Consider the following 12,547-nt stretch of genomic DNA (forward strand, 5'->3'; position numbering starts at 1 on the left):
GAGAATTGAGGGGTGGGATGGGTAGGAGGAAGGGGTGCAGAGATTAATTGCAGGGGGTGATTAGGATCTCTTTAATAGAATGCATTAGTTCAGCTCCTCTTTTCTCCATTCGGGGAGTCAAACTGTGTAATCCATCAGGACAGACAGCAGAGAAATCAGCCTCTTTATCTCCCGGGCCTGTGTACAAATAAGCATGTTTTAAAGCAGTCTTACATGCTCTTGTTACCGGTCGAGCGTTTCAAATCACAAATCCCCCCGTGGACAGCCTTAAAAGGTGCCAGTTACCCTTGACTTGACTTGAGCCTTCCTTCTACCCCCCCTGGTCACTGTGCCAGTGACTAGCTGCGTTCAGCCTTACCTTGTGTTAATACTCCCACATGGTATGTGTTGTATCAGTGTGGGCTGTTGTATTCATGTCACACCTAAGACAGGTAATGAAATCAACACTGTTTAGTGTTTTATTCACTCCACCTTATCATCCATCGACCCACCCATTATCCCTCCAAAGCTGGTAACTGAGATCGAGACCTTGGGGACTATAAGGTCCTATCTGTATAAAGCCATTTAAACTTGGCACTATAAGGTTCTATCTGTATAAACCCATTTGAACTTGACATTGTAAGGTTCTATCTGTATAAACCAATTTAAACTTGGCACTATAAGGTTCTATCTGGATAAACCCATTTGAACTTGGCACTGTAAGGTTCTATCTGTATAAACACATTTAAACTTGATACTGTAAGGTCCTATCTGTATAAACCCATTTAAACTTGGCACTATAAGGTTCTATCTGCAATGCAATCACAAACCTGAAGAAATACAGACGGACTAATCAGAACACGTCTTTGCCATCTCCCTCTAGGTATGGTCTGGGCTAGTCTAGTCAGCAATAATGGCACACAAGCAAAAAACAACAGGCAGAAATCTGAAAGTAAATGTTGTTGTCACATCGTTGTTCAGTGATGACCGCAATTCATCTGATGACCATAATACATGTCTTAATGTATTTGATGATGTGTTCTGACTCTATCTTGGTAATATAGTGCTATTTTATCATTTATGTATTCAAATAGCTACAATCTGGCTGAACCCAGACGGACATTTCAGAGCCATAAGATTCTATTTGCAATTGCACTCCCTTAAAAAAACTGATTTACAAATGTCTTAGGATTGTGATACTCTGCACTTTAGGTACGTGAGGACGTTAATGGGATATGAAAGAAGAATTCACGACAAAACAGTTCTGAGATCTGGAATGTTAAAACTTTGATGCTCAATATCTCAGAACTATGCATTTGTGAACTTAATGTCTCAAGGTCACAAGTATTTTCTGTCTTGTCTTAAAGGGATGGTCTCTTTCTGTATGAGGTCTGTTGTGTTAAAGGGATGGTTTGTTTCTGACAGAAGTATGTTCGGTTAAAGGGAGGGTCTGTTTCTGACTAAGGTGTGTTGTGTTAAAGGGATGGGCTGTTTCTGGGGAGCAGAGAGGAAGTTCTGGAAGCAGAAGGGGGTCTACTCCACCCAAGTGGGCTATGCTGGAGGCCTCACCCCCAACCCCAGCTACGAAGAGACCTGCACAGGTACCACTCAACATAGCTAGCTATCAACAATGCCCCTGACTCTGTCACAATGTCCAAATGCTTGTAGAATAAACAGCGTGCTCGCAATAATTCACTATTTTGACTATTGTGTGTCATAAGCCGCCCTCCACACTCTGTGTGCGTAACACACTATCCAGCCTCATAAATGATGCACGTGTTGATCATCTCCTCATGTTAAATCGACTTCTACACGTATTTAATGAATGTCCTTACATTCCTATCAGATACTACTGTACTACTGTCAGTAGCAGAGGTGTTTATATTGACAGTATTCAGCTCTTAGTTTTCTCACAACCTGCCCATGAAAACACAATGGAATCCCACAGGCCCGATTTCTAGTGGAGCAGGGAAAAGGTTGCCACAAATTGTTGACCGCGGTCTAGCATGGTGTGTGTGTTTGTGTGTTTAATGATCCTGACAGTTAAGGAGTGTGTGTAAGGCCATTGTTTGGTACACACCAGTATCTGTCTGTATTCTACTTTCTAAGTTTGTGTGCAGTGTGTGACTAGAGAAATCCACCAGGAGGAGCATCACTACAGTAGCTCTATGGTTCTGTGATGGATGTTCCTCTTAGTAACACAGCAGCTACAGTAGGTGTCATTTTGAGCTGTCTATTGAAATGGAGAATAAAAAATAGGTTTGGAAATGAGAATCCAAATCAGCGGTGGAAGAAAGTCGCCGTGGTTCAGACAGTGAACTTGCTCTCTACAGTTTTCCTTTCGTTGCGATAATGGGAGTTGGGTGTTTTGGGGCATTATCCAAACACTGTCAGCTGTCTCTGTGTTATTTTTATATGCACCCACTGTATCTCCATCCTGCTTTGAGGGATTTAGGATTTAGGAAATTAGATTTTGCTCTCAGTGTGAATGTAGTTTTCTGGGTATAGGAGGTAACATCATAAAACCCTGCTGGGTGTTCCTCTGAGGACTGAGGGCTTTGTCTGAACCCTCATGACCAGCACTGACCTTCACAGACTTGGCTGGGCCCTCGGCAGTGTGTGTGTGTGCGTGTGTGTGTTTCTGGTTTTACTATCCTTGTGGGGACAAGAAATCCTCACAAGGATAGTAAAGAAAGTAAAATTTGGACAAGTGGGGACATTTTGCCGGTCCCCACAAGGAAACATACTATTTTAGGCATAGGGGTTAGGTTTAGGATTAGTATTACAATTAGGGTTAGGAGTAAGGGTTAGGGTTAGGGGTTCGGAGTTAGGGGTTAGGGAAAATAAGATTTTGAATGGGAACCAATTGTTTGGTCCCTCAACGATACTAAAAGAAACGTGTGTGTGTGAGACTGTGTGTGTATGTGCGTGCACGTGTTTCATTTTATTTATGTTTTGTTATCATTCGTTTTCTGTTCTGGCAGTAGTGGAACTGCCCTGTAGAATGCAGAATGCGGGGTACTGCGCTTAGGTGAGGAGCTGTCCATCTGGTGGTGCTGAAATCCTGCCTCAGCTCACTGACTGCCACTCACTGCTACTGACTGTTACAGGCTGTTACTGACTGTTACTGACAGTTTCTGACTGTTTCTGACTGTTACGGACAACTGCTGACGGCTAGTGACTAATACTGACTGCTACTGACTGCTATTGACTGCTATTGACTGCTATTGACTGTTACTGACTGCTACTGACTGTTACTGACTGTTACTGACTGCTATTGACTGCTATTGACTGTTACTGACTGCTATTGACTGTTACTGACTGCTACTGACTGCTATTGACTGTTACTGACTGCTACTGACTGCTATTGACTGTTACTGACTGCTATTGACTGCTACTGACTGCTACTGACTTACTGGATGCTACTGACTGCTACTGACTGCTATTGACTGCTATTGACTGTTATTGAATGCTACTGACTGCTATTGACTATTATTGAATGTTACTGACTGCTACTGAATGCTATTGACTGTTATTGAATGATATTGACTGCTATTGAATGTTACTGACTGCTATTGAATGATATTGAATGCTATTGACTGTTATTGACTGCTATTGACTGTTATTGAATGCTATTGACTGCTATTGACTGTTATTGATTGCTATTGACTGTTATTAAATGATATTGACTGCTATTGACTGTTATTGACTGTTATTGAATGATATTGAATGCTATTGACTGTTATTGACTGCTATTGACTGTTATTGAATGCTATTGACTGCTATTGACTGTTATTGAATGCTACTGACTGCTACTGACTGCTATTGACTGTTATTGACTGTTATTGAATGATATTGACTGTTATTGACTGTTATTGAATGATATTGAATGCTATTGACTGTTATTGAATGCTACTGACTGCTACTGACTGCTATTGACTGTTATTGACTGTTATTGAATGATATTGACTGCTATTGACTGTTATTGACTGTTATTGAATGATATTGAATGCTATTGAATGCTATTGACTGCTATTGACTGTTATTGAATGCTACTGACTGCTATTGACTGCTGTTGACTGTTATTGACTGTGTCTGACTGCTACTAACTGTGTCTGACTGTTACTGCCTGTGTCTTGACTGTTATTGACTGTTACTGACTGCTACTAACTGTGTCTGACTGTTACTAACTGTTACTGACTGCTACTGACTGTGTCTGACTGCTACTAACTGTTATTGACTGCTACTGACTGTGTCTGACTGCTACTAACTGTGTCTGACTGTTACTGCCTGTGTCTTGACTGTTATTGACTGTTACTGACTGCTACTAACTGTGTCTGACTGTTACTAACTGTTACTGACTGCTACTGACTGTGTCTGACTGCTACTAACTGTGTAGGACTGTTACTGACTGTGTCTGACTGTTACTGACTGCTACTGACTGTGTCTGACTGTTACTGACTGTTACTGACTGTGTCTGACTGTTACTGACTGTTACTGACTGCTACTGACTGTGTCTGACTGCTACTAACTGTGTAGGACTGTTACTGACTGTGTCTGACTGTTACTGACTGTTACTGACTGCTACTGACTGTGTCTGACTGTTACTGACTGTTACTGACTGTGTCTGACTGTTACTGACTGTTACTGACTGCTACTAACCGTGTCTGACTGTGTCTGACTGTGTCTGACTGTTACTGACTGTTACTGACTGCTACTAACTGTCTGACTGCTACTGACTGTTACTCACTGCTTATGGGGCTGCAGATCAATGTGAGGGGGTTTGAGCCCTGTGTGGCTGTAGAAAGATAACTGTACCCCTTCCTCCTTCCCCTAATCCCAGCAGAGCGTCTGCAGTGTGCAGATTGGAACGGGATCCTGTGTCAACAAGGGATTAGAGGTTGCAGGAATGTATTGAACAGACAACCGACACAAAGACAGAGAAACAGAGAGAGAATGGAGGAAAGCACCATTTGGATGAGGGATGTGTACAGTAGAAAATAGGACAGGGCAGTACATGAATACAGGGCTGGAGGTCACAAGTCCTCATTGTCTTTGAACACCATAGTTGGTCAATCACAGTCAATCACATTTGAAAAAGAAATCTGAATACAAAAGAGTGTAACGTATTCTTTGCTCCAGCCCATGCATATAGTGCAGTGGGATGCAGAGAGTGGTGGCATATGGACTTCTGACTTCTGCTGAGCCTCATGCTGGCAGCCGTGTTGCCCATCCTCCCCTGAGCTGCCAGCGGATGATGGCTGTGTGTGTGTGTGTGTGTGTGTGTGTGTGTGTGTGTGTGTGTGTGTGTGTGTCTCTGGCGTCCTTCAGCTCACCCTGAACACACAGCTCCACTGCCAGGCCCACCAGCTGAGCGAGGGAGCCACCGGATGGAGGAGAAAGGAGAAATAAAGAGAGGCTGAAAGAGAGACAATGGAAGGATGGATTTGAAAGAAAGAATTGTTTACAGAGAGAGAGAATGGTAGAGGGAGGGAGAAAATTGATTCCTGAATTTGAGTGTGTGTGTGTGTGTGTGTTTGTGTGTGTGTGTGTGTGTGTGTGTGTGCACAAAATTATACACCATATCAGTTGTGTCCCATGTACTCCCTTGTTCCTCCTCCTGTCTCCAGGACATCACTGTGTTCTTCCATCAGGTTTATTGTACAGTTCCTCTGTAGCGTCAGTCTGTAATGAGAGTGACCCTACAGGTTAGTTCTTATTACTTTTTTAATATCCCAGCTGTAGATGTGCTGCAGATAGTGGAGAACACAGTCTTATGAGGTGATATTAAACACACACCAATCTCAGTGGAATAAAGTCCTCTCGCTAGAAATGTCTTGAATTAGGAATAGAAGAGCGGGCCGTTATATGAAATACTGTTTTACTCGGTCATATTGAGATGTGAACTTTTGTGAATGTCCCTCGGCACTAGATATTCAACTGCCAGTAATGGAGGAAGCGAGTGTGGGGAGCGAGATGAGACAAAGTAGGGGATGAGAAGACAGAAAGAGAAAGGAGGAGATAGAAGTGGAAGAGTGAATGAAAGAGTTCTCCAAACAGCTCTATCCAATCAGCCCGTCCTGGGTCTCCAGCTTGCGTGGTTGGAGGACACTCCTACTGTACCTCCAGAGCCCTGGGCCAGAGGGGATCTCTTCTTGGTTAAAACATTCAGAACTCCTCCAGGACAGCAGCTCACGACTGGACTGGAGAACAAGAGACACTCACAGTCAGGCTTTTCGCTGCTTCTAGTGAGTTGATATAAAACACAAGGTTACTTATCCACAGAGCTAGAATGAGATTATCATAAACCACTCCTAATCTTAACCGGAGGGATAAGGAAATATCTGATCCTGGACCAGTGGATTGGGGCAACTTTCTGCCTATTTCTCCTAACCTCCCCATCTCTCCTGTCTGCTGCTGTCTCCTTCAGGTAGAACAGGTCATACTGAGGTTGTCCGGGTGGTCTGGGAGCCAGAGAAGACAAGTTTCTCCAAACTGCTCAAGGTGTTTTGGGAGAGCCACAACCCAACTCAAGGTAAAACCCTGTCTGTCCATCCACACACAGACACCTCTGTTATATACAATTACAGTATTTCCAAACAACTTGCCGTAGTTTAAACCAAGTCTATACTGCGTTCTCTCTGCCCTAAGCTATCCATAGCAAAATTATGAGCCCGCCATTTTGAGCGCCTACAATCAGGGTTCTATGGAATGAAGGGAGGGAGGAAGGGAGGGAAGGAGAGGGAGAGAGGGAGAGAGAGAGAGTCACGCTCCACCCAGAGAGGTGCCTGGAGTGTGTGACCTAATCACACACAGCGCTGTGAGTGTGTGTTTAATTTGACCCTTGTTGACCCTGTGTGAGTGTGTGTGAGTCCACAGGGTACACACGGCCCCAGAGAAATGTGCCTCTCTGTGTTAGACCTGACCCAGAGTAGAATACACACAGTATGACCCAGAGTAGAATACACACAGTATGACCCATAGTAGAATACACACAGTATGACCCAGAGTAGAATACACACAATATGACCCAGAGTAGAATACACACAGTATGACCCAGAGTAGAATACGCACAGTATGACCCATAGTAGAATACATACAATATGACCCAGAGTAGAATACACACAATATGACCCAGAGAAGAATACACACAGTATGAGACACATTGTTGGTGACTTTCTTCCACACTGTTGACAGTACTACGTTATCATTCTCAGGTCACTTCAGTGTCATGAATCATGACCTACTTCCGGAGTGGTTTGGCTCCAGAATACTGCTGTTGCACCTAGCGTGCAGAATATAACTGTTCATTTCCTTCATTCAACTTTTTCAAAGATGCTATTTTAGATTTGATGGTTTGATATGGTGGGCTCAAAGAAAGATCCTGATTAAATCAAATATGCATCCATAATGCATTACCCACACTGAGAGTACAAAACATTAAGAACACCTGCTGTTTCTATGACATAGACTGACCAAGAGAATCCGGGTGAACGCTATGATCCCTTATTGATGTCAGCTGTTAAATCCACTTCAACCAGTGTAGATGAAGAGGAGGAGACAGGTTAAATAAGGATTTGTACGCCTTGAGATAATTGAGACATGGATTGTGTATGTGTGCCATTCAGAGGGGGAATGGGCAAGACAAAGATTGAAGTACCTTTGAACAGGGTATGGTAGTAGGTGCCAGGTGCACCGGTTTGAGTGTGTCAAGAACTACAACGCTGCTGGGTTTTTCACGCTCAACAGTTTCCCCTGTGTATCACAAATGGTACACCACCCAAAGGACATCCAATCGACTTGACACGACTGTGGGAAGCATTGGAGTCAACATGGGCCAGCATCCCTGTGAAACGCTTTCGACACCTTGTAGAGTCCATACACCAATGAATTGGGCTGTTCTGAGGGCAAAAGGGGTGCAAACTCAATATTAGGAAGGTGTTCCAAATGTTTGTTATACTCAGTGAATACAGTGTACCTGTATATCTTCCCGCTGTAGTTTAGTCCTCATTCCCAAAGTGGATGTAATATTCAGGAAGGTTCAGATAGAGACTAAGGCCAAGTACTCTCTGAAGTGCTGCTCACAGGCCCAGTGGTGCTAGATGAGGTACACCTACTGATTCCCATATCATAAGACTCACTGTCATATTCCATGTGATCGTGACAGGACACTACTATCAACAGTATGACTAAATGTGTCCTCTAACACCTAGCCAATGATTGCGTGTTTGAATGGGAGCTTTTTGTCAGGGAACAAAATCAGTGTGGTTCACTGTGTGTCTTCACAGCATACTCTCCGCTCCCAGAAACAGAATAATTACACAGAGGCAGGCAGTATCTGTATCCGTTTCTATATATGGATCAAGGTGAACTGTACTTTGATTGAAATTACAGCGCGGTTGGTCTGGTTTCATCTCCAGGTAGTTTTCCCCAGACAGACAGGGTTGATTGTGAGTTTGGTTCATAAGACGAGCCTGTCAGAGCAAGCACCGTCTGCTGGTTGGTTGGCAAATTAAATGATCTCAGCTTAGGTCCCCTTATATTTAAACTCAGCAAAAGTTCCTTTTTCAGGAACCTGTCTTTCAAAGATAATTTGTAAAAAAACAAAATAACTTCACAGATCTTCATTGTAAAAGGTTTAAACACTGTTTCCCATGCTTGTTCAATGAACCATACACAATTAATGAACATGCAACTGTGGAACGGTTGTTAAGACACATCTTACAGATGGTAGGAAATTAAGGTCACAGTTATGAAGACTTAGGACACTAAAGAGGCCTTTCTACTGACTCTGAAAAACACCAAAAGAAAGATGCCCAGGGTCCCTGCTCATCAGCGTGAATGTGCCTTAGGCATGCTGCAAGGAGGCATGAGGACTGCAGATGTGGCCAGGGCAATAATTTGCAATGCCTGTACTGTGAGACAGCTAAGACAGCACTACAGGGAGACAGGACGGACAGCTGATCGTCCTCGCATTGGCAGACCACGTGTAACAACACCTGCACAGGATTGGTGCATCTGAACATCACACCTGCGGGACAGGTACAGGATGGCAACAACAACTGCTCGAGTTACACCAGGAACGCACAATCCCTCCATCAGTGCTTAGACTGTCCGCAATAGGCTGAGAGAGGCTGGACTAAGGGCTTTTAGGCCTGTTGTAAGGCAGGCCCTCAACAGGCATCACCGTCGCCTATGGGCACAAACCCACCGTGGCTGGACCAGACAGGACTGGCAAAAAGGGCTCTTCACTGACGAATCGCGGTTTGTCTCACCAGGGGTGATGGTCGGATTCGCGTTTATCTTTGAAGGAATGAGCGTTACACCGAGGCCTACGCTCTTGAGTGGGATCGATTTGGAGGTGGAGGGAAGAGATCCTCCTCCCTCATGTGGTACCCTTCCTGCAGGCACATCCTGACACAACCCTCCAGCATGACAGTGCCACCAGCTATACTGCTCGTTCTGTGCTTGATTTCCTGCAAGACAGGAATGTCAGTGTTCTGCCATGGCCAGCAAAGAACCCGGATCTCAATCCCATTGAGCATGTCTGGGACCTGTTTGATCGGAGGGTGAGGGCTAGGGCCATTCCCCACCTGAAATGTCCGGGAACCTGCAGGTGTATTGATGGAAGAGTGGTGTAACATCTCACAGCAAGATCTGGCATATCTGGTGCAGTACATGAGGAGGAGATGCACTGCAGTACTTATTGCAGCTGGTGGCCACACCAGATACTGACTGTTGACTTTTGATGTTGACCCCTCCTTTGTCACGTGTGTGGAACTTGTTCAGTTTATGTCTCAGTTGTTGAATCTTATGTTCATACAAATATTTACACGTTAAGTTTGCTGAAAATAAACGCAGTTGACAGTGAGAGGACGTTTCTTTCTTTGTTTATATATCCCTTTGTTTGTATGTTTGTCTGTCTGAGTGTGGTTGTGTGTGTGTGTCTCTCTGTGTGATTTGTCCTTTGTTTATGTCTTCCTCTATATTGAGTGAAAAGAGTTTTCTTTAGTCCAGTAAATTCTCTAACAGTTAGACAACATTGCCTTCTCTCTCTCATTGTCAGGAATGCGCCAGGGCAACGATGTTGGAACGACCTATCGATCAGCCATTTACACATACACACAGGAGCAGCTTGAACAGGCTCTGGCCTCCAAAGACGACTATCAGAAGGTAAAGTAAAGTTTCTGTGTGTGGGAGTCACATCAACTCAATAATCAGTTCTCTCGAGAGGTTCAAGCCGTAGAAACTGGATTTGAAAGAAAATCCTTTTCCCCCGAATAAATAAATACAGAAAACCCCATATGGCCCATACCAGAACACATTATAGCAGCTTTACATTGAGATAGACAACGCCCCCCCCCCAGTCACATTAAATGCTTGCTTCCAACGAGCATCAGTCCAGGTTCAAATCCCGTCACCTTACAGGGAACATGCATAAAGCCAGGCAGCCTACCCCACCTGCATAATGCATATGTTTAATGGAGAGGGATTGCATGCTGTCACTGATTCCCCTAGTGAGAGGAGAAAACAGGAGGGGAGGAACAGCAGAATCTCTGTGGTGCAACGCTATGTGGAGCAGCTTTACCGCACTAGACCCCACCCTCCCCAACACTGCTGCATGCATGGCTTCCAGAAGAAGGGAGAGACAGGTAGAGGAAGAAAGAAAACATGAGCTTACAGTGGAGCTAGGCTGGTCTCTCCTTCTTCTCTCTCCTTCTCTCTCTCTCCCTCCGGTGGCTACAACCGTACTGCTCTCTTCTCTCTCTCTCTCTCTCTCTCTCTCTCTCTCGCTCTCTCTCTCTTCTCTTCTCTCTCTCTTCTCTCCTCTCTCTCTTCTCTTCTCTTCTCTTCTCTTCTCTTCTCTTCTCTCTCTCTCTCTCTCTCTCTCTCTCGCTCACTTCTCTTCTCTTCTCTCTCTCTTCTCTCTTCTCTCTCTTCTCTCTCTCTTCTGTCTCTTCTCTCTCTCTTCTCTCCTCTCCCTCTTCTCTTCTCTTCCCTCTCTCTCTCTCTCTCTCTCTCTTTCTTCTCTCTTCTCTCTTGTCTTGATTCCTTCTGTAACCACTTTCTGTGACCTGATTTCCGCCCTTGCCTCGCTCTCCATTTAGCCGGCCCTTCTCTCCTATGGAAGCTGAGGTATGTCAACCACAGGATGTTAGACAAGTAATGGATAAAGACATGTCCCTGTATCTATTGACAGTTGAATCTCTCATTGGAGAGTGTCGATGAGATGACCTTGAGTGTCTGGACACCTTCGTTGTTCTATTGTTGAGCTGCTGTATTCAGATGAAGTTCTGCCATACTGTCTTTGTGCAGCGAGGAGACAAGACGAGGGAAAGGTGCGTCAGATCCGTCTGGATGAGCAATGCTCCACCTCTTCATCGGCAGAACAGAGCATACATACACAGTTGAGTTGAGAACCATTTCATGTACAGTCCTGAAATATCAACCTTGGAGCTATTCAATACATTTCATATCAGGTTAGTTACATTAAATAGTTAACTTTTCCTTCAATAGAAACAAGAAGATATTCAGTTGCTGCCAACATACACATTTTCTCTGTTTGCTTACCACCTTCACTCCATTCCTCACTTTTCTTCCACTGTACCTGACCTGCAGTGGGCTATTCATCGGGCTAACACACCACCACTCCATGCAGCTTCATGGGCCAGGGTTGGGGTGTTGAAGCCAGACGGGGAGATAGAGTGCACTCCCACGGAGACGGAGGAGGTGGAGGAAAGGAGGAGGAGAGTAGGAGGAGGAGGGGCAGCATTTTGGTTGGATTTGTTCCTTCACGGAGTGCTGCCTCCAGCTGATGAAGCTACTGGGAGAGAGGCTGAGATACTGCAGCCTCTCCTCTCCTAATGGCTGGATAATAACAAGGCTGATGAAGCTACTGGGAGAGAGGCTGAGATACTGCAGCCTCTCCTCTCCTAATGACTGGGTAATAACAAGGCTGATGAAGCTACTGGGAGAGAGGCTGAGATACTGCAGCCTCTCCTCTCCTAATGGCTGGATAATAACACAGCTGACCAGGGTACACCAGGTCCCTCCATCCCATCCCCCATTCCTCTACCCCTCCCTCCATCCCATCCCCCATTCCTCTACCCCTCCCTCCATCCTATCCCCCGTTCCTCTACCCCTCCCTCCATCCTATCCCCCGTTCCTCTACCCCTCCCTCCATCCCATTCCCCAGTCCTCTACCCCTCCCTCCATCCTATCCCCCGTTCCTCTACCCCTCCCTCCATCCCATCCCCCGTTCCTCTACCCCTCCATCCCATCCCCCGTTCCTCTACCCCTCCCTCCATCCCATCCCCCATTCCTCTACCCCTCCATCCCATCCCCCGTTCCTCTACCCCTCCCTCCATCCCATCCCCTGTTCCTCTACCCCTTCCTCCATCCCATCCCCCGTTCCTCTACCCCTCCCTCCATCCCATCCCCCGTTCCTCTACCCCTCCCTCCAAGACCCAGTCTCTCATCAAAATGAGCCCCATTTACCCTTGCAGTCAGGGACCACAGCCTAGCAGCCACTGCAGGAGATGCCTTAAATTGGCTACTGTCAGTATCT

At 45.3% G+C, this 12,547-nt stretch overlaps 1 protein-coding gene across 1 annotated transcript in view; it reads left to right on the forward strand.

The window, feature by feature from the left end:
• The window catches only part of LOC139415167 (mitochondrial peptide methionine sulfoxide reductase-like), a 106,853-nt gene that overhangs the window by 65,632 nt on the left and 28,674 nt on the right, over positions 1-12,547 (forward strand). Inside the window, exons 3-5 of the mRNA XM_071163047.1 lie at positions 1,461-1,580; positions 6,410-6,514; positions 10,046-10,152. Of these exons, the coding sequence (XP_071019148.1) occupies positions 1,461-1,580; positions 6,410-6,514; positions 10,046-10,152 (332 nt within the window). The remainder of the gene's footprint in view (positions 1-1,460; positions 1,581-6,409; positions 6,515-10,045; positions 10,153-12,547) is intronic.

The sequence above is a fragment of the Oncorhynchus clarkii genome, chromosome 8 (genome assembly GCF_045791955.1).
Source record: "Oncorhynchus clarkii lewisi isolate Uvic-CL-2024 chromosome 8, UVic_Ocla_1.0, whole genome shotgun sequence".
Taxonomy (NCBI): domain Eukaryota; kingdom Metazoa; phylum Chordata; class Actinopteri; order Salmoniformes; family Salmonidae; genus Oncorhynchus; species Oncorhynchus clarkii.